We start from the raw sequence: 25595 nt of genomic DNA on the forward strand, positions 1-25595 counted from the left end.
GTTCTGAAGGTTTGATGATTTGTTTGCAAATATCTTCTCGGAGGAGTGTGACTGAACTACCAGTGTCGATTAATGCATAGAAAGTTTTGCTTCTTAAAGCTACTTTTCTTGTTCTCATTTTCTCTCGTGAAAGTTCAGATCAAACTTGTACAATAGGCGCCAAAGGCTTATTACTTTTCGTATTTTTGGGTCGTCGTGGACAATCTACTCCAAAATGTCCTAGTGTCTGGCAGTAACAACAATTCACAGGTCTCCATGGTTTATTCTTCTCGACGCATGAGTTTCTATTTAGCTGCAAAGGTCTCTTCTCGAACTTGTTATTTCCATCCCGGAAATTCGCTGGTCTTCGTGGGTAATTCTGAAATTTATTTGCTCCTTGAACTTCATCTTTCCTTCTGAAGAATAGATCTGATGCTTTTGGTTTCAATGTCCTCCTGACATCGTCATATTGCTCGAATTTTCTCGCCACATCAGCAGGTGAATTTATGGATGACCACTCATCAAGAAAGTGATTCTGTAACTCTGGTGGTGCCTTCCGTTTCATCTGGTCAGCGATAATAAGTTCACGTAACTTCTCGTAGGTGTCTATTTTCAGCCCTGTTACCCATCCATCAAAATAAGTCTGCAATTCATGATAGAAATCTTGCCATGTTTTCTCAGGAGCTTTTTGATGTGAAACAAACAACTGTCGAAGTTTCTCCGGTGACAACTTGAATCTCTGTAACAACAGATTCTTCACATGTTCGTAATCGTTCGATTTTTCCTCAGGTTCTCGAGCAATTAAATGAGCAATCTCCAGAGGAATTAATCCTAGTAGCTTCTGGACCCATTGCTCTTTTGGCAATAACGCCAAATTGGCATGGTGCTCAAATAGCGTTAAATTTAAACTTATGTCATCTTTCATGTTGAATCGGTGGAACATCTCTTGCGAAGCCTTATTCGTTATTGAAGTATCTGCCGAGTTTCCATGACCAACATTTCTTTGAGCTTGGATTCTCAAGTTCGTGCTCACGTTCCTCCTTCCGCAATCGCTCTTCTCTTTCGTTTTGTTTTTCTACTTCTGCTAGATGTCTGTCCTCAATGATACTATCTAACATCACTTTGGCATCTTCCTCATCATAATCTTCGCTTTTCAAAATCAGATCTTTAATTTTGGGTTTCGTCAAGTCGGATTCAACAGATACGCCGAATTGTTTCGCGAGAGCAATTAAATCTTCTTTCTTGCCTTTTAGTAAGAAAGCCATTTTGAGAGAAAAAGGGACCTGGTGCCAAATCAAAGAACTGTATTAATTTTGAAATGTATCCAAAATTCTCTATGCTTTGGCGTATTCAATTAAATGCCAAATTAGATTAGTTTCGCTTCAAACTTGAAATTAAAAATTAATCTTTGGGAAATTTAAAACCAATTCCTTAAAACTATATCTCAAAATGGACAAATTAGTTTTAAAACAGTTCCACTCTGAAATTATAGATTGAAAAAATGACACTGATAATAACTTTCAAAATAATGCTAGTGACAATAAAACAATTGTAAAGTAGAAAAGCCCAAAATTACATCAAAATATTAGTAAAATTCAAAATTAAATCAAAATAAAAGTAAGATTCAAAATTAATTCAAAATATAAGCAAAATTCAAAATTAATTCAAAATAAAAGTAAGATTCAAAATCATTTCAAAATATAAGCAAAATTCAAAATCAATTCAAAATATAAGCAAAATTCAAAATTAAATCAAAAATATTATTCGAATTTAAACCGAAAGTGAATGAATTATCTACAACATTGATATATAAAACAAATATTTTTAACAATTCAACTGGTTTCCTTAATTCAAAATGCTATTGGAATGAATAGAAGATAAAATACTTTATTAGAAAACCATGATTAACTTTCAGCAATAAATTTCAAATAGTAAGAATATCGGATATTTCATTTGAGATCACAAGTAAAATATAAAAAAAAATCTCTTTCGTTAATATTCATTTATGCAGCTAGGAAAAATTATTTGAATATCAGTTAAGTTTCCTTCAACACGATACATATATATATAGACTTTCATTTCGTTTTTAAGGATATCGGAATGAATAAATACCCGTACAAAAATATAGCATAAAATAATATACACAAATAATAAGAAAAAAGATTTCATACAAGTGGAACTCTTGATTTGGACTCTGGAATCCTAAGGCGCGCCACTCGAGGTCATTGCCCTGCCGTTGATTCGGCGATTGGAAGGGAGGAAGGAATGAGGTTTGTTTTTCCGGCGTATGCTCCTGAACGGATTCTTAGCTTGTGCCGGGTTAACAAAAATCAAACTCGAATATCAATCATAGAAAAACAGAATAGTGCATACAAATTTCAAAAAAACAAGTTAAATTCAGAACTCAAAACAGAAAAAATATTTTTTTTTCAATAAAATAATAACTTTTAATTAATCAATAGTTTACTTAAAATTAATTTCCCTACGTTTATTATAGAATAGACACTTCAAAAACAAAACTGAAATCTGTTACTATACACATCAGCAAACACATTAATGAAGCTGAAATACACAACAGTTATCAATGGATTTAAACAAATGGATTGTTACATATATTTAAATAAAAAGAACTGGAGAGCGTCAATAGATTACTTTCAGGTCATGCGATTCAATTCTGGAACGTAGACAAAATATTTCAAAGTACTTACGCGAATCTTGCTCAGTAGCTGTATGCGACGACACAACGTTTCATATTTTACTCGGCGGTGCACACTTATTTTCGATGTTTCGATAATTTTTTCCGTTGATGATGCTTTCAAGGTGAGGTTTTTTGACTGATGATTTTTTTGAGATACAATTTTTTCACTGATGACACTTTTGACATTTGATATGCAGGAACACACATTCTTCCGTTGCACAGGTGGGAACCCTTCCGTTGTATACTTATTTGAAGAGGAGACTGGATGCTGGAGTTTTCTTTAACGATGATTCAAAATCCGGGCCGTGCCCCCAAGTTTGTAGGACTGGGTGGGACAAAATGCCCATTCAATCCCATTTGGATCAGTGTCTAGGGTACTGATTAAGAAACTTTTAAAGAAAAACAAATAGTTTATTTACAGTAAACAAAATTAAAAGGATATTAACAAATAGGACGGGAAACATTATTTACATTAAAGTTAGAAGTAAAATATTTAGATGGCACCAAGGGCGAAGCCTAACCAGATGTCTGCTCATAGCTAAGCTATGTAACGCCTCTCCTTCTCTGCTCTGCTCTGCTCTCGAGCTAATGCCAACAGCTCGCTTTTTCAAATTTATGGTCACGTGACCTAGCACCTTCGATTAGTAGAACCCGTGGTGCCATCTATTACAATACAATAAAACTAAATTGAATTGGATGCATTCAGTATAACAGTGGAATGGTAATGGCCACTAATTAAAACTCTACATAAATACCATACCATGCATATAAATACCATACCATTCTAGGCATATAAATACCATACCATTCTACGCATATAAATACCATACCATTCTACGCATATAAATACCATGTATACCCTAACTCAAAACACAATTTCTTGAAGAAAATGAAATTTAATATAAAGTTTTAGCATCTGATGCGTAGAGTTTTGAATGAAATCCTACAACAGGTTCACTGTCTGGCTGTCAATCTGTGCATTCTTATGCATGTGAATGCCATATTTTAAAAACGCTACGACTTTCGTAACTAAAATTTGGCATGTGTTCTCACTACTACAATTGCAGTTGTATATCAAATTTTGGTTTCAATATGTCGGGGAAAGAAAAGAAAGAAAGAAATGCTCGGAACACATGCTCGATTTTCTAAACTTGAAAGTGCTTATGCGGGAGGGACTCTAAAGATAAAAATCGTGTCGTTCGTGACATTCATGGTCTAAATGACCCCTCTGAGAATTCGTTAATTTTCTTCAAGAAAATTATTTCCGTATTTTATGAGAATATTTCTATTAATTTTTACTTAAGACATATAATCGCAAATCTTATCTTTTTCTTTTTATATTTTAGGAGGAATGTATATAGTATCCCTTCTTTTACCGAAGGGATCATTTTGACCATTCGAATAAATATTGTTGACAATGCATACATTTATATTTAAATATGTAACGGCTTCATAGTCACGCACATAGATATAGGTATAAATATAGAAATAAGCATGTGTCAGTAAAATATGTGCATATCAGAAACTAGAAGACGAAGCCGAAAGTCAGTCATATAGAAGCTATTATAGGTGTTTAGTAAGAAGACGTGAGAGTCAAGGTTTTGGTGGAAGATGATGGTAGATGAATGGTCTTGAAGACATAGATTAGAAAATAAACACATTTTTTTAGTAAATAAACACAGAGTAACTGCCTTTTCTTAATCACACCACACCTTAACAAATATACTGAAAATATAAAAGCTTTTTCTACTTTAATATCAGAACAGATAGGTCGATTTATATTTTTTTTTCTAATTAAATACTGAAGGAGATCATTTTGACCCCTTTGGTAGAAATAGGTATATGCCAACTCATGGTAAACCTAGTGTTAAGTAGTATGTGAAAAAGTTTTGAAGAAAACACGTTGGTTTTGTTATTTTGTTTTGTTTTAATCATACATTTGAAATTTGATACATGTTTTTTAGATATAAAAAGACGTTTTACATTTTCTTTTTATTAGTTTTACTCGTGTATAAATAGTGGCTGTCAAAAGTATATGTACACTTTTAAATATGAAGAAAAAGATCTGTGGCAAGGAATTGAATTCTAATTTTCTGTCCAAAATTTTTTCGTTTTATCTCCTCGTGATTTTTCCTGTCTCTGGGGGGAAATATCATTTTATTTCATATAATTTTTTTTAATTAAAATGCAAAAAGGGCAAAGTAAGACGAGTACGTCACAAAAGTGCTCATACATCAAAAAATTTCCGAATAAATTCATATATGAATTATTGTCAAATCCTCTCTTTGTTTTTGTTTTTGTACTTTGGTTAAATTTTAAAAATCGTTCGTCTTTAATCTTTGCCTTTTTAATTCTCTATGTTCTATTTATTATTTTAAAATGGCTCATATTCGTAAGGAATCAACGAGTAGCATTTGAAAATTGTTTATTTTTAGTCATAATAATGGTAAATCAGATCAGCATATTGCTAAATTAGTCAATGTATTCATTCTATTCTATAGTATAATATATGATAAAACGCTTCGACGAAAAAAATCGAATCAAAAATAAAATTTTAAAAATTTTCCGCAAAGCTAACTTAGAAATTTTTTTAAAAAAATGTATAATTAAAAAATTATCAAAAAAACATGTTTCAGTTCTGTAAGAATTTCTGCAGAGCTTACGAAAATGTTTCTATTTCAGTTTCACCTGAAACTGTTCGGTGAATACTCAGGTCAATTGGATTACATGGCTTACAATCCGCAGAATTTTTTTTTAATTAGTGAAAAGAATAAAAAGATTAAACTTTCCTTCGCCAAATCATTGATAAACAAGCCCGAAATATTTTGGAATCATGCCTTATTCGCCGATGAAAGCAAATAAAAAAAAAATTCTGATGGGCTTATAATTGTATGAAGAATTTATGGCATACATATGAACTTAATCCTAAAAACTCAGTTGGAACAGTAAATGGCGGTGGAGGCGATGTTCATCTGTGGAGGTACATTTTAGCATTAGGATTAGGTAATTTCGCATTTATTGGTGGAATAATAAATCGTGCTCTTTATTTGAATATTTTAAAAGAAAATTTAAAATTCTGAGTCCAAAATGTGAATATAGGAAATGGCTTTATGTTTTATCAGGATAACAATCCTAAGCACACTGCTAACAACGATCACTTCTGGTGCCTCTGTAATTGTACGCGAAATCTAAAAACACATCTTTCTCCAAATTTAAATCTATTAAAACTGGAACTGAAAAGTACAGTACGAAGACACAACATGAGTACGGAAACCGACCTAAAAATAATAATAACGAAAGAGTAGAGGTTATTGACGCAAAAAATAACAAATAAACAAATGCACTCTCTTCTACAGACGTTTGAAAGCTGTTGAGGATGATATGGGATATATTATTGAATATTAACTGACTGAAATACCGCAATATTTATTAAAATGTATAAATTTCTTTAAACTACATGAAGACTTTTTTCAGATAACTTTATATTTGAATAATGTTTTTTCAAAAAAAAAAAAGTTTTGTATATCTTTTAGATATTTAATGAAGTTTTATTCAGAAGCATTAAATTTTGTAATGACATTGAAAAAATAGTATTTTTAGTAACTTTAAGTATACGAGCATTTTTGGGAAAGCATTGTATATTAGTTTTTTTTTTTTTTCATTCTGTAAATTGATGCTTGTAGTGGTGACTACACTAGCCATATGCAAGTTACATCTTTGATCTAACTTGATGTATAATTTTTGATTATACATCAAGTGATGTAATTTGATATAACTTGATGTATGATCTTTGACGTATAGAAAGTTACATCAAATTTAGAAAATGAAATTTGGATAAGATGTTTATTTTCTCTTTTGGAAGGTGCCTGAATAATATTTCGATTCAAGAAAGAGATAACTTTTTAGATATTTCATGTGGCAGAAATCTCGTTCAAAAACAATAATTTATAAATTTCGGTACAAAAGAAAAAAATGAATTTAAGTATATTTCCAAAAAAGTGATTCAATTTTTAATGCTCTGCAGCACGTCACGTTTCCGCGTAGTTACATTTATTTTTAATTAACAAGATGGCTGAAAATTTAATACACAATTGTGATTTGAACCTGCCTTATGATAAAATAAATGAAGATAAAATCTGACATTTAGTTATAACGAAACAAGAACATTCATCGCATTAATACTCATAAGTAATGCTTCTAAATATTTATTATTATGTATTATCATTCTCTGTTGACTACAATACATAGTATATTTCATTTTATTTTAATATAAAAGTTTAATTTACAAAAATAATTACATAAAGTAAGTTTAAAATCTTTTGTTTGATGTTAATTTTTATTTAAAATGCATTGATTTTTTTAATCGAAATAGGATTTTAAGATAGTACATATATTTCTTATTCTTATTTATGTAGTACGAAATTTTAAAAAGTTTGGGAACTTTCGTATTATTGTATGAGGAGGCGGTTGAAATTAAATAGTATAATAGCGTATTTCAACTGAACAAGACCTGGACAGAACATTTTTATAATATTCTACTAAATTTTATAAAATTGCATATGACACAGTTTCTTTAACTATTCAACCATTGCTTACCGATAAATAAATTATAGCTCTCTTTTTAACAGCTAGTATACTGTATTAGTAAAGAATTAAATTGTTTTACATAAGTTTACAACAATTTAATAGATATACATTTCTCAATTATTTTTTTAATTAAGTACAGAATAAAAAAGTGACGGTTGAAAATAAAATTGTATGCATGTGTTTATAACTCAAGAAAGTACTTTAAAGTATTTTTATTTTTAAAAGTTGTAAATATTTTTTGGACTTTTTTTTTTAAATAGGAAACACGCTCTTCTTATCTGGTATAGATTTATTGGATGGAACTCCAGTTCTGGATATTAAACCTTACATTCCTTTCTATGACATGCCTCCAAATCTTAAAGAAAATTTGACACAGTTTGAGCATGAAAGTGAAGCTGAAAACACCGGTGAGTAATATATAACGTATTCAAATATTTCCCCGTTTATTTTGTTTTCGTATCTTAGTTTAAATGAGTATACTGATATTTTTTATTTTAAAAATGGATTATTTTTAATATAAACTAGCCATCTTTGGCGACCAGCTTGTTCACCTAGATTATTTATTGCCTTTGCAAGTGAAAAAACGATTGTTATAGGATGTATTTTTTTAAAAATTCCAACATGCCATTTGATGCAATTGAAATCTCCAAATCTTAAAGAAACTTTGACGCAGCTTGAGCATGAAAGTAAAGCTGAAAACACCGGTGAGTAATATATAACGTATTCAAATATTTCCACATTCATTTTGTTTTCGTATCTTATTTTAAGTTAGTATGCTGATTTTTTTTAATTTTAAAAATGGATTACTTTTCATATAAACTAGCCATCTTTGGCGACCAGCTTGTTCACCTAGATTATTGACTTTGTAAGTAAAGAAATGATTGTTATAGAATGTATTTTTTTTTAAATTCCAACATGCCATTTGATGCAATTGAAAGTATGAATTTAATTGAATCCCTTTTCTATAAATGACTGGAGTGCTAATGGCAGATTGTATACCATACTGCAAATAAAAGCGGAAATAGAATTCCTATTTCGGAGGTACTGTCCAAAAAAAAAAAAAAGAAAGAAAGAAAGGGGGGAAAAAAAAAGACATTTTTACCTTCTCATATAAACCCCCGGGGGGCACCTCGAAATGAGGAGGCGATGCTTCCGGCATGGTGGTTGGATCTTGCCACCCTGGAGGGTACACTAATAGGTGGGGGATCTGCCTCCTCCCATCGATGACGAGACGTACTTCCTTCGGGGAGGGTTGTACCGTGGCCGGCCCTTAGGACTCAACCACAGTTCCCTCCAATGTTGCTGTTGCGGCGGTCCGGTCATTCAGTTTTTATGGTTTAAATCTGTGTGCCTTCGTGGCGGGTCGGAGAGTTAGATGGCTGACTTACCTTCTCATATACGTAGTATAGAGAAAATATAGTAATCGTCAAAACTTCAGATTACAACGAATCTCCAAGTTTTAGACCTCATTGAGTTCGAAAAACTCATTTTTGGAAAATATTCGTTTGTCTGTGACAAAGATAATTCAAAAACGCTTTGAGCTTGACAGTTGTAATTTGGTATATATTTACACTAGATTTGCAGATATTAGTTAAATTTTGAGTAAAATTATTCAGAGGAAGTCCGTCTGTCTGGCTTTTCAAATATAAGTTAACATGATAACTACAAAACGAAGAGAGCTAGATACATAAGATTCAGCACACGGATTTAACGTCTATAGTGTAGAGACAAAACGAACTGCGGGTTGACAGTTTGTCTGTGTTGACAATTGCATAGATTATAAATCAGGTACTCGTTTCTTCATTTTATTAAAATACTTAAGTGTTTAAATTCATAGGATTGGAATTTTAATTATGGCAATCATATAATTACAATCGGTACTAGCCTGCAACATTTATTGTCCTCCAATGCAATCAGCAATATTATTTGTTTTCAGCGCATCAGAATTTCTTTTCAGCGATGGGAAGTACTTATCTGTTGATATATCGGATGGAGTTGCTGCCTTTAACCCCTTATGGTAAAATGACGAGTATAGCTCGTCACTGGTTTGTCATTCCATATAGCACAATGACGAGCTATATCCGTCATGCTACCTAAGTTACTGTTGAATATGATGGTACATTCGGTTAAAAATTTCTAGTGTACTGAATCCGGTTGTACTTTTATTTATGTTGATATCATAGTTGTGGGAGTGAATGTGTCCATCCTCTGAAAGAACTCACTACCAAACGGTGTCTAGGGTTAAATATAGGTTATATTGTACATATTTGCAGTTTTGGTGTATATTATAGTGTGGGCACCTCATCGTGCAATCATGGTTCACAGCCATTTAAACCGGAACAGTCCAGCCTCCGCTCTCCCGTCTCATTCAATATTTACTAAAGTTAGCGTTCTCCCTGGCGCCGCCTGCGCAATCTCGTCGAGACTGCCACAACCGCTTCTACGTAGATCAGTATCTCATATTGTTTACCGTTAGATTGTCTTGGTGCAAGTTACGGCCAAATTGGTATTAGTCAGTGGATTTCATTCTTAAGAACATTTAGCGTTAACATCGGTCTCACTAAAGGAAAAACAAATTCTGAAATAAACACCGTGATGAATAAGAGTAGTGTGGACTATGAAGATCAAGGTAATTGTTGGGATTCAGAAAAAATAAACATACATTTACCTGATACTGATAATGAAACTAATGGTAGCGAAATATGACAAAAAACACGAAAACGGGCTTAGCAACTAATAAGTGATTTTAGTAAATGCTCGCTCTGGAGTCACAGACACATAATCAAAAGAATGGATTTGGAAAGAAATAGATAAGGTATCTGAAATAAAAAAAAAAAAGTAAGGCCGTGCCTGGCGTAAATGCGAAAACTACGTACTAATCCGAAGTCATTAGAGGTTTTAGAAAAAGTGTTGAATATGAACTTACGAATTACATTTATATAATTATCAATAACTAACTAACAAAATGTAAAAATTATAAATTAAATTTTCTTAAATAAAAATTAAATGGTTATTTCATGCACAATTTTTCATTATTAAATCTTACTTGAAAGGGTTAATAATCTCTGAAATAATATAGTGGCCACCTGATTTGCTCCACCGCTGACTATTTCATAGCGAGTATAAGTGGCATCCTGGGTATAACAATTATTTTTCTCTCCGAATTGAATCAGAGATTAATCGCAAAATTATTGTGCCTTCATTTTAAATTTTCACTCTTTTATTGCTTTTTTTTTTTAGCAAAAAGAATCAGCGCATTAACATTTTGCTTCCATGCCACAAGGGCATTTCTAACCCCTTGCACCCCTGTCATTATATCACTGATCACAAGAAGTTGCTTTGCCATCATCTGTGCATTCCATATTTAAACCTTTATGATTATGATTTCATACCAAAGTTAAACGTATATTCAGTAGTTACTAGTTACTGCAGAAACGAACTGCGTTGGAAATATATATTTCACAAAAGACACTTAAAACGCACAATGTCTCAAAGCTTTACCTCTAAATAGCTGAAAAAATCTTTCATCATATTTTAGAAAATTTTCACCGTTTCTTTTTTGATGAGTAACTTTGTTTCTGTCGAGGCCAAAACAATGTAAAAACTAAACGAGCGTAAAATAATAGCTGACGGAACCAACGGCAGTACTCTCCCCAAAATTTTCTCGCATATTCTCTAATAAATAAAAGTGCTATCTCCTCCCCCCTCGTATAAAATCATGGATCTTGGCTAAGACCTTGAATACTTTGCATGGCATTGACGACCAACAGTTGTGAAATATTGATCTTTAGCATGAATTTAGCATATGACTGAGTCTATTGTTTGGTACCTGACAATTTTTTGGCAATTAATCCCTGGCATTTAGCAATAGATACATTGAAATTTAATTTTTTGTTCTGGATACTTATTTCCAGTTAGTTAGGAATAAAATCTGACACAGATCTGCAATAATAATCACAAAATCACATACCAAATTTCATTAATTATCTGTCTATTCATTAATTTCATTGAACTATCGCCATTTCTTTCTTGTGAAAGCAGACCGATGGAAAGTCAACCCTTTGATAGATGTGGTTCTAAATTTTATAGGTATCTACACTTTAGATTTTGAATCTATGTATTAAATTTTATTCATCTAGATCCTTTCGTTTTGTACTTATCGTGTTAACTTATATTCGGGCAACCGGATAGACAGAAAAAAATCTCTGAAAAATTTTCAAAATTTCTGAGAGATTTCCAAAATTTGATAAAAATCTACAAATTTGGTGTAAAGTTCATATACCAAATTTCATCCATTTAGCTCAAAACGTGTGTGTTTTTTTTCAGTTATCTTTGTCACAGACAGAAAAACAGGCGGACAAACATAATACAAATATATGTTTTTTCTTGATATCTAAAACGGAAAGATTCATCAAAATTTTTAGCTGGAATTTTTTGGCAATACTTTGTACATACTTCGTATACGAGAAGATAAAAACGGCGAAGAAAAATAAATAGAGTGCATCCCCCCCCATTCCAAGTCCAGTCTGCTACCCATAACAGCTTAGCCACAGCAAAGCTCAATTGGAGGAATCTTCCGTTGCGATGTTGTGAGTGAATTTTGATGGCCTTCGGTCTGGCGGATGTCCACTTGCTTCGACTACGCAACTGTCTAAAGCCCCGTTCTCATGGCCCGTGATCGCCTTCGTCAGGCACATTTTGCCCTCTTTCCCCTCATTTGTGGTTATCCGGGGCTCTTTTGATATCTGTTCATTTTAGCGGCAGTTTGCGGGAAGCTCTCGACCAATGCCCACAGGCGAGTGTGGTTCTAAAATGCGTCAGATGGCAGATTTACTACCATAAAGGAGAGGGCCATGAGGACGGAGCTTAAGGCCGCTTGGGTGATAGGATGGACAGCAGGTAGATGGCTTTAAAAATTTCTATTAGCCTAGTCGCCAAATAAATATTATCTGTAAGAAACTACGAATCTTACATAAAATAGCCACAATGGTTTTTATTTATATTAAGTTCTACATCTTTTCCTAACCGACTGAGCTGCTTTCAATCTAATTTTAAACATTCATTCTTTTAGACTAGAAGAAAAATAATATCAACTTTTCACAGTTGAAAAGTTAATTAAATATTCAATTAATTTGAAATTAACTAAAATTTTACCGTTTTCTTGCTATAATTTTGAAGTTAATAATCGTATAAGAAATATTTTATTATGATTTTAAAATTCAAAATTTTACAATGTTAATGATTGCGATTTCATTTTTGTACAATATTCCTTTCAATTGTTACTAACTTTAAAAAATACTAATGTATTAAAATTAATGTTAACTTTTAATTATTTTACCACTATTATTATTTTTTTAATTTTTATTTCGTTTTTTTTTTTTTTTTTTATTTCAATACACTTCTCTTGAAAAAGGTTTTGCCAATTATAACCATTGAGTTTTACATTAAAAATATGGTTATAAAATACAAAAAAAAAGGAATTTAAAAAAATAGTCCTGTTTATTTTAAAGATAAAAGAAAGAACGAAAAAAAGCTAGCAATATGTCTTACAAGATTAAGTCTTGTAAGACAAAGAAATCAAAAGAAGTAAAGCACTTGCAGTTTCTGGACTTACCAGGTCATTTTAATTTTTACTTCATGTTACCAACAAATGTTTTTGTTCCATTATTTCAGTTTGACTATTTCTCTTCAAATTATTAAATTTTAGTCTATGTGCGTTTAATCGTTTTTGAAATAAGAAGTTACATTATTTATTTTATAGAATATTTATTTATTGGATTGAATACATGTATAAAAACGTTCATTGAATGAAGCAGTCTAAAATCCATATGATGGCTTTATTTATATTTGACTGTTACCATTCTACAATAATAATAATAATAAGCACTATTCCTGTGCCTCGTACGTTAGCGTTTTATATATATTAGGGTGTCCCATAAGTTTCTTTCTTATTTCTAATATGAAATGAATACACAATATTTACTATTTAAGATATTATTTATTTTGTTATATGAGAACCCTTTTGTTTTATTACCTTCTTCCATCTCTCAAAAAGCCTTAATATACCTTCTTTACAAAATTGTTGTGTTTTGGACAAGAAGTAATCCTCAAGGTGTGCTTTTATTTTGCTGATGGATTTAAAACGCTTATCGCGAAGAGAATTTTTTAAGGACAGAAAGAAGTAATAATCAGACGGAGCGAGATCTGGAGAATATGCAGGATACAGTAAAACATCCCAATCAAACTAAGAGTTTCTCTCTTACAACTAATGCAATATATGTGGTCTCGCGCTGTCATGATGAAAAACAACGACTCGTTAATTCTGGCCGTGTTTTTTGCTATGGCAGCTTTCAATTGATGACAGTATGTCATCAATCTTTGTACAAGCAGAGCCAGATAAGACCATTCATAAAGAAACTTTTGGGAACCTTAATAGATAGATATTTTCAACAGAATAATATTTTAACCAAAAAAAGAAAGACATTTAGTGTCCGACGCCAACATAGTTATAAAGCCTTGAATTTATTTATTATGAAGCATATATAGTGATGAAGCACTATTTTCAATCATTTCAATGGCCGCTTCGAGGAAAATTAGCTAGATAATTAGCGGTGCTAACTGGAAGTGCCTGTTGATTGACTTAAAATAATTTAAGCATAATTTGGTCAATTTTAATCGGAAAAGCTTTAAGTTTTTTTGTTTTTTGTTTTTTTTTTAATGTTGATGTAACAAATATATGCTATTAAACATTAATACACCAGGAGGTAAATGCATAAAAATTCAGACTCCATAATATGTTTAGCATTATATTTATAGACTCAAACAACATAAGTCATTGTTCTTCATTCATTTAAAATATTTTTTCCAGTTACAGAAAATAACGAAGAATGCGCTTTCTAACAATTTCTTTCGGGTCATGATTAGGGAGATTTTCTTTGTTTTGTAATATGCAAGCGATATTGGATATTAGAAAACAAGGAAATTAAAATCCCTGGGTTTAATATAATAAATAGAGGAATTTTAACTATATAGTTACAAAAGAAGCTATTGTACTAAATTGTTCGCCTGTTTTTTAAAAATGAATGCTCTCTGTAATAGCTTCATGTATATTTACAATTAGAGTATTATATTATTTTATAGCTCTTTATAGAAAATTCCAGAAAAAATTATTAAGGGTTTTTTTTTTTTTTGCGTCTGTTTTAATGTGTAACTATTAACTCAATAATTTTTTTTTAATGTGCGAACGTAAGTAATTAATTATGGGATCTAAACTTCAGTTTTATATACATTTTTTTTTTTAAATTTTGCATTACAGCTAAAACCCGAAAGTGTTTATGACAATTTTATTAAAGACAGTAAAAGAGAGGATAAAATAAATGGGAAAACCCTCATTCATTTAGAATGTTTTTAGATTGTGATATCACGTCGTAGTTCATTATACAGTACACTCTCGATTGTCCGCGGAATTGGGTGGCGCGGCCGCCGCGGATAACAAAAATCGCGGATAATCCGAAAAAAAGCTAAAAACGGGTATAGCAAAAAAGAAAACAGTCATTCCAACTTTGAAAAATCGTTTTATGTACAATAAAACGTAAAATAAACAGCAGGATGTTTAACTAACGCTTAATATTTTAGTATATCACTCAAAACTAACCTAAAATGCATTTTGTTAATGAAAACAGAAAAGTGTTTTGTATTTACGAGAAGCGTCAAGGATACACAGAAAAATTAATACATATGTACTGTTTTAATACTGTAATGTATTATGTAATTACAAAATCATAACAGTAAAACTGCACTTTTTTGAAAAAATCAGTCAAAAAAAAAAAAAAAAAAAAAACTTTGTGCGGCAGGCGCGGATAATCGGGAGTCTACTGTATTATTTCCCGAGGCAGTTGGAAGTTACTTCTAAGGTTAATCAGCTGAGGTCTGCTGATTCAGAATCAAATATTTTCATTCTTCATTATTTTAATTCTTTATTCGGTATTGCATTTTTTCTTCTTCTTTTTTTTAGTAGATCACTATTTGTTTCAAATTGATTTTAGTGGTTAGTTTCAATTTGAGTGTCCGTAAACATTACTTGTAAAGAAGATTTCACCACAAAGAAACAAAACTTTTAATGTAATTATATATTTTCATCTGAAGTCTGCTACTAATAGTATATTTTTAAAATTTCTTAACACATTCTGTCATTGTGATATGTTTTTCCTACTATAACTTCCATTAATTATTCTGTTACATATGTGATATTGTTAACCGCTTAACTGTTTTGTCCGAGTGCCATACGTGGATCGATTTATCGAATTTTGATAGTTGTAAGCAAAAAATAAATCATTCATAACGATTATAATATTAAAATTACTTAGAATACATAGATAAGTCAAGTTTTCAATGGATTTACATTTGAATCAAAATAAGAAAATATTCCCAAAAAAGAAAGTGTCATCTTATTAGGTAGTAAAGAAAATAAAACAATTAAGTGGTTAATAAGATAGCAAATTGTCTAAATGTGCACAATGTATGTTTTTTTAATCATGGTTTGTGTAGTGATGCAAGGCCGGATTATTAAACAGGCAAATTCTTTAATGCCCTCGAACTCTAAAGGCCGAAGCTTCTTCTTTTTTTTGCGGTAAATTGATAGGTATTTAATTTTGTGCTTTCATATAATTATAAAAAATGGCCATGTAATTGGACTTATTCAAATTAAAATCAAGAATTGTTTAAATTAATCTTGAAAAGTTATTCTAGTAATATTTCTAATTTATTACCATGTAAGTTTAAAATTTTTTTATTTTATAATTCTAAAAAAAATATGGTACTTCATAATTTTTAAAAAAAAATCCGACCTTATTAAACATCATTCAGATTGTGTTAAATTTTTTTTTTAATATTTATTTATTCACTACGTTTAAAATTACTTTTCAAATTTCAGTTGTATAATTTATTATATGCGATATACTCAAAACAACTTTTTAGACAGTGATATGCAATTAAGCGTTTTCTATTTCAATTTGACAAAAAATTGCTGATTCGAGACGGATTGTGTCCAAAGAATTTCCGAATTATAAAGACGAGTAGCACACCATAAGTGAACTGATTGCTATTCAGTCATTTCAGCTTCTGGTGGTGGTCTTCAAATAATGCTTTGTCTTCATTGGGTTGAAACTATTTTATATAAATTAAATTAAAATCGATAAAAAAATATTTCATTTTGAAAGTTTGGAGGGGAAAAGCTGTCTTGAGATTTGCATTACTAAGGGACCCTAAAAGACTTAATCCGGCCTTGCAGTGAATGAAAAATAAAAGTACCAATAATTAAAATTGTTATAACATAATATTTTACATTTTATTTCCTCTCTCTATAGAAGATGAACAAATTGATAATCATAGCATTCTACAACAAACGGAAGCAGAAAATATCAGTACCGATACCACTGCAGCCAGTGCCATGCATAATGAGCCCCTTCTGTGCAATTCAAAACACACAAACTGCAACGTTGCTTCTTTTCTGACTAAAATGCCCAAATATTTGGATGTGCTATTTACAAATAGAGCATTGAGAGATCTGGAAGGATTTCATGCTAAAGGAAGTCATGAAGGGTGTTGTGTAAACTGTTTTGCTTTCGCTAACCAAAATGAAGCGAAACAAGCTATAACTGATGTTTTGAAGAATGATCCGAGATCAGTATATCGACGGACAAAATGTTCTGATCGACTTTATTATTTTTTTATAAATAATTTACATGTTACATGCTGGTTTGATGAAAGTATTGCAGAAGTACTGCGAGTAAAAACACTTACAGATGAAAATGAAAAATGTGATAATTTGTAAATAAAACTAACTATTTTTATATTCATTGTTTGAATATCTTTTCTTTCTCGCATGCGAATATTCAATAGTCAATAGCTATCAAAACATTCGATCTCAAACATTTCAATATTCTACGTGATCTTCATCTACTACCAATTTTGACCTTGAATCAAATCATGATCTACTATCAATTTTGACCTTCTCGAATCATGATCATGATCTGCTATCAGTTTTGACCTCATCAGATCATGGTCTACTATCCATTTTGATTTTCTCTTATCAAAGTCGAGTTTTGAATATCTATGAACACGATAAATCACTAACAAGTTGAATGAAATTTGATGTTTTATCAAACTAAATTTCTATCAAAATTTCGATGAAATTCGTCTTTTCTGCTTATTATGACTTATTGCATGAACTTGCTGACTGTCACTTGTTATGACTTATTGTAAGAAAAGCACTTGTAGAAAACTTTCCTCCGATAAGTCACGTCTCTTTTTTTTTTTTTTTTTTTTTTTAGTGAGAAGGCTATTTTGCGACTAAATATACAGGAAATTAAAAAAGAAAGAAATGTTTAATCATAAAAATAAGACAATGCTTAATGATTTTTAAATATTCTTTACAAGTATATAAATTCTCTAGACATTTCTGAACTTAAATATTTTCATACATCTTAGAAATTTAAAACGCATTAGTTAATGCCAATAATCTAATTATAACTTACATGTTATTTATTCGGAAATAATTTAGAAATTTAACAGCAAATTCTATTACGAATTTATTTAAAATTAACCATTGCTGCTTATCAGTCGGTTTACCTGAAATATTGATTGTATTTGATTTCAATTATATCACTTATACATAACCTCCCTCCACAAAATATTTTTAACAATGAGATTGTGAGTAGGCATAGTGTTTCTTTAATAGCCTACGCCTGTTCAATTAATTGAGTGCATTAACATTCTTTATGGAATTAAGAGTTCGACGATATTAAAAGTGTAATTATTCGAGGAATTCGTCTTCTAATTGTGTATTGTCATAACATAATAAATACATTATTGGAAATAATAAAAAAATCTGTATTTAAAAAAACTGCCGAATTTTAGGGGGGGGGAAATGCCTTGGTTAAAAAGGATATTTTTTTAAATTTTGATATGGCGTAAAAATTATTTTTGTGCAATAATATCCTCAGTACATATTATTGTGCCGAAAAATGCAAAAAGATCATGATTTTTAAAAAGTAGCTTATTCATGTTTTACCTTAATTTTGTAACTTAACATTCAGCAATATGCCATATGAAGCACTTATGGAACAGATACATATTTTCTTTTATCATTAGTATAGATAATATAAAAATTATGTGCATGTCAAATAGAATTGATTCGTTCTTGAAATTTTAATCAAATCAATCAGAGATGGTTGTAGGATGTTACTATAAGGGCATGCAAAATAAGTTTACTCAGTTTGACTGCCTAAGGTGTAGTTTCAAAACTCGGGAAACTTAGCATCCTTTAAATCTGAATATTACTTAAGATTCAAATTGTAATAATTATTGTATATTTTATTCAGAATTACTAATCATGCATTTGAAGATAACCTTCACGGATCTCTTAATTTTTAAAATTTTCACAAATTTACTAGTAATATTATTTCATGTTGCAATGTTCACAGAAGATTTAGTAAGACTTTTTTGCTGCATCTCTTTACTATTTTTGCTTTATTACAGGCCATGCATCTTTTTTTTAATGATGTTTTTTGTGGCTTTCTGTATACAAATTATTTTCTCACTTATGTTGGTCTACCTTTGTGCAAATTTAAATCTATTTTCATACAATTTTCTAAGTGTGCTTAATTGTAACTTTTGATTACAAATCGAAAAAATATATTTATTTTTTTGTATGAAAAACAACTGGTAACAACTAAAGCACAAGATTTATAATATGCAAGATCTAGATTGCAAGTAAAAATTATCAAAAGAATCCAAAAGTGTGATATCTCTCATTAACTACTTTCACCAAATAGTCACCTATTTCAGCTAGTGTATTTTAAAATCCGAATTTTGACGAGACAAAAAATTTCCAAGTGATTTTCTGGACATTAAAATGTTAGAAAAGCCGATTAAATACAAAACCTTTCATTCATTTTATAATTATTATCAATTTTTGTATTTAATCTGATGTGACATTAGATTTCACACTTAAATGAATCGACATATGATGAAAAGCTAGCTACAGATAGATACATTATAACAATATTAAATGTCACACAAATAGAAAGACTCAACCCCCCCCAAAAATAATATCTAACTAATATTGTTAATAATAACTTAATTAATAACTAATATTGTTAAATTATATAATTGAAATTTGCACCTACTGCATTTATTTAACAGAAATACCAATAATAATAATAAATATTTTTCAATAACAACCGTAGTACTAGTTCTAATCATGCTTCTATATCATCCTTTAGAATAACCAATTTTTAGATTTATTGTTAATCATTATAGAATTTTATAAGTTACTGCATTCCTACTCTACCATCAAAATACATAAATTCTGTATCTTTCCTGCATATATAATGTTACAATTTACATTTCACCAATACTTTGTGTTTAATTAATCAAAAAAAAGTTGATGTCATATTTCATAAAAAATGGCTCTCCATAACAATATAAAATAAATAAATAGCTCTGCAGGGGAACAAATTTTATAAATACTATATGATAAATTAGAACTTTTCTGTATTAAAAAATTGATTCTTTTTTTTTTCCCATTTAAAATCAGATTTTAACTTCCAAGTCTTGCAGCCTTTTAATCCCCCCCCTTTTTATGTTTCTAAAAATCAAAGCAAGTTTCTTAAGAATTAAATTGATCAGAAGCCAATGCGAGTCCAGACACCAAAAAAACCCGAATGAATAAGTATTTTTAATGCATTAATAACTTAATTAATATATAATGAAAATTAATGTATTCTGATCTAGGGAAAGATAAAGGAATGTAATCCTTCAAATGTAAACTTTTCAATAATAAAATTTTTTATTTATTCTTTTAAAAAAATCTACAAAAATTAAGGAATATCAAAAAAATGGATTGGCTTTTCAGCAGTTTAATTATTAGGGAAAAGAATTTAAGATCAAGATCCCACTTAAAAAAAATATCTCCCATTTCTAAAATAAAAACAAATGTTGGAGAATAAAGGAAACCAAACAACTGTGATTCAAGAACACATTTATTATATAAATTAATGAGTGTAAAGGTATGATACATATAATTAAGGAACTTCCCAAGTACTTCTCACCAGGAGTCCCTTTCCTGTAGATGTATGAAGGCTAAGGAGAACACGCGATATTTCAGTCCAACCCAGCCGAAAGACACAGAGACAATTTTAGCTGTAGCAAAGGACTATTGTTTTTTGATGCCAATCGAGCAGTACATTACCTGAAATGGAAGCCATTCACCTGAGCACTTGATACGTTTTCTTACCTTTCACACACATTGTGCATTGTTACAAAGAAACTGTACATTTGCTAGAATGTTTGTTCTATGATTAGATGCAAATGGTACATAAATGGAGTTTGCCTTAAAACAATTTCCAAGAAACACAAATAATAGTAATAATAATAATAATATATGTATATATATATATTGCACACAATCACATTTTTATTATGACTGAAATTTAAAATGCATAAAGTGATCAGAGGTAACATTATGCATTTCATATACTTTTTTTTACATTCATTACTTGGAAATGTACTAAAAATTTGAAGAAAATATCAATTCAGCCTTTCTTAATAAGGGACATAATGTGCTATGTAAAAATATTGTGCCAAATTAAGAAAGGAGGGGAAATACACTAATTTTTGTTTTCCTCAGAGTAATGAGAGTAAATTCATAAATTTTCGAAAAAGGAAAAAAAAAAAATGTAATATGTATAATAATCTATTCTTATTATAGTATATTTTCATATATATATAACGAAATAGCTCTAAACCATATTTAATAATAGAAAAAGAAACATAATTGCAGAAAACAGTCTCAATTTTTCATAAATAATTAGATCTCCAAAATGCTTCAATATAGAACTAATAAAAATTTCAAAAAATAAAGTCAACATAATATTTAAAAATAGATTTAAAAAAAAAAGGAATCTAGTAAAACTGATTATAGATTTTCTATTTTATATGTTATGTAAATATATCTATACACAAAGTGAATTTAAGGCTGCATTAATATTTCGGGTAAATTTTCAGCAAAACTGTAAAAGCTATTTAGAAATGAGTATTAAGAAATCAAAGTTATGTGAAAGCATTCGTTTATAAATATAAAAGCTTCCACTATCAGAATCAGTTTGATAGCTGCAAATCTTAGTCCTCCTATGTCATTTGTTCTATGTTTAAGTGCAGTTCCTTAGAACACTTGAAAAATTCAAACAAAATTAGCATATATTCACAAGGTTTTTTCTCATTGAAGTATTCATAATATTTACAATTTAAAAATATACTATGTTCTAATTTGATTTCTAAATTGTAGAGCTTTTAAGCCTGCATTAAGAATAACAATAATTATAGTGGAGGTAGATGTCTGTAGTGTGCAATGTACCACTAAACAGTTCACTAAGGACATAATGATTACATTTCACTTAGTCAAATTTAAGGAAAATCTTCGTTAACAACATTTTTGTTATACTGCTTGAGCATAGTTAACAGCAAAATCTTCACAATCAAAAACAACTTTTATGCCCAAACTATTGATTGTGGGATCATAAGTATCACTGAATTACATGAGCTTTAATAATTCTTAAAAAAGATATAATTTAAACATATAACAAAAAAAAAAATTAACAGCCGAGTAATATTAGAGTAAGTATTCAAATACAGTAAGTAATTAATATATTCAGTGAAACAATTCATTTATTATGACATTCAATGCAGAATTCATATATAGTAAAGGAAATATTAAAAATTAAGTTCCAAGATGTATAAAAAAGTGGCAAAGTTGTCGAAGTAGCTAAAATTGAGTTAATTAATTTTTAAATTTAACACTGAATAAATTTGGTGACTACTCACTGATGCATGAGAGTATAAGAAGTTTCTTTTATATATAAATACACACTTAGATCTATCTATTGAGAAAGGTTTCATTATAAAATTCAATTTTTGTTTTACCCACTTGCCATCAAATTAAACCTTGATAAACGAGAAAAAAAAATTAAGAAATTTTTTTTTTAAAGATTCCTTTCACATTAAAGCTCAGCGATTGTTTTTAGCTACAATAACATTCAATGTTCTTAAAATCCAGTATTAAATAACGCCCTGAGCTTGAGATATAACAAACTGCGTTTAAATGTAACAAATATTAGTCCTGCCCTGATTTTAGACTTAGAACAAACGTTTATACATAAAGCTCAAAGAATGTAGATTTCCACAAAGTATTTGAAAAAGGATCTATGGTTGAATCACAGTTTGAGGATTTTTATCCCCTTCAAACAAACTATGTAAAAACATTGCAGATGATATCTCCTAAACATTTTATCATCCGCAACAGTGTCTTAAGTGAGGATCAACGTGCCCCATCCAGTTTTCATTAATGGAAATGAAAAAAAAAAAAAAAAAATGTGATATTTCTTATTTGAAAGCATGCTAACATAATTAAATTTACTGTAGAAAAACATTTTACATTAACAAACAGCAGCAAATTGTTAAGCATCCATAACATTTAAGTATTGAAAAAAAATGCATAGAAGAAATAAATAACATATGAATGACAACAAATTCACAATACAGACAAACAAGTTAATCACTTCATTATAGTAGGCGGGGGAGAAAGGCTAAAACAATTCCCTTGCAGCTCACAGATGGATACAAGAGCAAAGTTATTTGATTGCTTATTTCAAATAAACCAAAATACTGATAACAGTAACTCACAGAGAAAAGAAGGAAAGTAAATGACAGCAGCATTTATAATAGCTTGTCATCTGTGAACTTTAATAATTAATCAAGTGCGGACGGGGATTACTTTCTGTAACTAACAAATGAAAGCATGGAAATACTGTTAGAAAGAAATATGAAAATGCAGTCCTTAATTTTTTACAAAACAAAATGAGCAACCTCTTTGGTTACCAATTCTGACGTAGAAATGTCACCGGAGATTCAATGAACGTTCTGCTTTTGTCCATACACACAAGATATGCGCGCGAGCAATAAAAAGCCATGCAAAGGAGAGATGTACTCACAGCTCTACACAAACACAAGAAGAAAATGCTGCAACAACACTATGTACAAAAAGATCATGTCTTCCAATTAACTGACCCTTGGGGTAGTGATCTTGGTGGGATCATGTCCAGCAAATACTGTCGCTGCAATTCGGCTGAGCTCATTGGGTTTTTCCCGAGCAATTGATATGAATATGCCTGAGCAGCTAGTAAGGGAGCAAAGGGATACATATGGGCCGGCTGTGGCTGTGGTTGCATTGTCTGTGCAAAATGTTGCAACTGCTGCGCTTGCGCATGTAGAAGTGACTGGTGAGCAGCACTCAGTTTTGGCAAGTGTTGCAACAGATTTGCAGAGTTCACCAAAGCCTGATTGCTGCTGGTACCACTATTATTGCCCATCTTGGACAACAGCCCATGTACTGGGCTGTGAGGTGCAGGAGGTGTTGGTATTGAAGATGTACCACTTGATGTAACTATAGCAGGGGTGGGAGTCGAACAAGGGGTGTGAGTAGGAGATATGCCAATCGGAGGAGGAGGGCTTGGCATGGCTTGAGACATCCTCTGTTCGATTTCCTGTTCTTGCTGCAAAGCTTTCACAAATGCTGTCTTCAGACGATTGGTATGTTCAGCCTTGAGTGCTTTCTTAATGTTAGATGTGACACATGTCTCACAAATGACAGATGGTTTGTGCATGCGGGAACGTCCTGCATCTTGCCACTTCCATACAGGGCTGAAATCAGTGCCACACTGAACACATTCAAAAGGTTCGGGAGGAGGGCGATTTATATTGGGGTCCTCAGTAATGAAATCTACCACCTTTTCCAAACCTAGAAGACAAATGAATTCTTGATTGTTAGCATTCGGCACAAAATGCATTTCTGGCGGAGGAGGTTTAGGTGGTGGTATTTGAAGAAGAGTTTTTTCTAATTGTTTACGCAAGGCCAGTTTGGCAGCAGCCTGTCTCTGAGCAGGGGTCTGGTTATCCATACGGTCCAATTGGGGTGTCTGAATTGTTGAAGATGGTGAAGGACAAGCTTGAGGATTTGCCTGGTTAAAAATTTGAAAAAAAAAAAAAAAAAAAAAAAAATTAATATTTTTCATTGAAATTTTTTAAGCATTTAAATTTAATTACTATTACTATTTTATTTTCACTATTAATCAAACATAAATAATTTTTTTCAAAGGAAATGTATTTTTTTATCAATAGTAAAATAATAAAATTAAAACATATAAGCAGACTTTTAAAAAATTAAGCTTCATTTTCTTTTCCTTTCACACACATGCACACAATTAGTAATAAGTACTAAATATGTACAAGCACATTTTTTTTCAAAATAATTGCCAAATATTTCTTTATTTTCTAAAAAAGAGTTGAAAACCTTAAATCCTTATTTTGTAGTATGAAATAAGAATCGTTATTATATTATTTTTAAATTATTTATATTTTGTCATATATCATGCAATTAAAAAGCAGTTTATTATATACAACTTTGTGAGAGACATATAATTAAATTATAAACAAAAAAAATGCTTGAATAGCTATTAAAAAGTGTGAATCATTTAATCTACTCAAGATTAAATTGGTATAAAATTATAATGTTTAAGTACAAGATTTTTTATTATACACAGAAATTATATTCTGTGTATATTAAGTAATCATAATATACACAGAAGCCATAATGAAATACTATAGTAGTTCAGTTGTAATCCCACCAAGAAAAGTGAATTCAACTCCTCCTCCATGTTTGAAACTTTTTTATACAAATGTGAAAACACAGAATAGAGAGAACACACTATTTTCCTGCACACAAATAATGGCTAGACACTTTAGCTAATAACATTAAATTGTAATAAAATGAAAAATTCTTATAACAGTTTCTAATAAGAGCACATGTACCTCCATCTTCTCCTCCCCCCAAGAATAACCTAGAAATGTACAATCGAGTAAAAGTCTAATATGATTTCAAATAATTTAGAATAGCAATGTAAAAAAAAAAGCATTCATGTACCTACAAAAATTTCAGTGGTTAAGCTATAAGCATATATTTATAAAAATAAGCTATTTTTTTCACAATATCAAATCACAAAGTTACTAGACTTTTCAGTTTCTCAACATAAATAATAATAATTTTAACATTTATCTTGTTACCTCATGGGCAGCATGGGATAGATAGGATTTACTATATTTATAATTTTCTTAGTAGAGATTAAAATTTTTTTATATGATTAGCAAGATTATATATATATATATATATTAGGTGTGAAGAGACGATGGATTTTTATGTAACATCAGAATATCAAAT

The 25595-nt window shown here is 30.3% G+C and overlaps 2 protein-coding genes across 5 annotated transcripts in view; one reads left to right on the plus strand and one right to left on the minus strand.

The window, feature by feature from the left end:
- LOC129988536 (tRNA (adenine(37)-N6)-methyltransferase-like) overlaps positions 1 to 17121 on the plus strand; it is a 34662-nt gene extending 17541 nt beyond the window's left edge. For both annotated transcript variants that reach the window (XM_056096783.1, XM_056096784.1), the window contains 2 exons: positions 7525 to 7671; positions 16630 to 17121. In XM_056096783.1, the coding sequence (XP_055952758.1) occupies positions 7525 to 7671; positions 16630 to 17096 (614 nt within the window). In that variant the 3' untranslated portion in view covers positions 17097 to 17121. The remainder of the gene's footprint in view (positions 1 to 7524; positions 7672 to 16629) is intronic.
- A 3168-nt stretch (positions 17122 to 20289) lies between these two features.
- LOC129988066 (transcriptional repressor p66 alpha-like) overlaps positions 20290 to 25595 on the minus strand; it is a 64741-nt gene continuing 59435 nt past the window's right edge. For all 3 annotated transcript variants that reach the window (XM_056096174.1, XM_056096176.1, XM_056096175.1), the window contains exon 6: positions 20290 to 24339. In XM_056096174.1, coding sequence (XP_055952149.1) covers positions 23368 to 24339 — 972 coding nt within the window. In that variant the 3' untranslated portion in view covers positions 20290 to 23367. The remainder of the gene's footprint in view (positions 24340 to 25595) is intronic.

This window comes from Argiope bruennichi, chromosome 10 (genome assembly GCF_947563725.1).
Source record: "Argiope bruennichi chromosome 10, qqArgBrue1.1, whole genome shotgun sequence".
Lineage (NCBI taxonomy): Eukaryota > Metazoa > Arthropoda > Arachnida > Araneae > Araneidae > Argiope > Argiope bruennichi.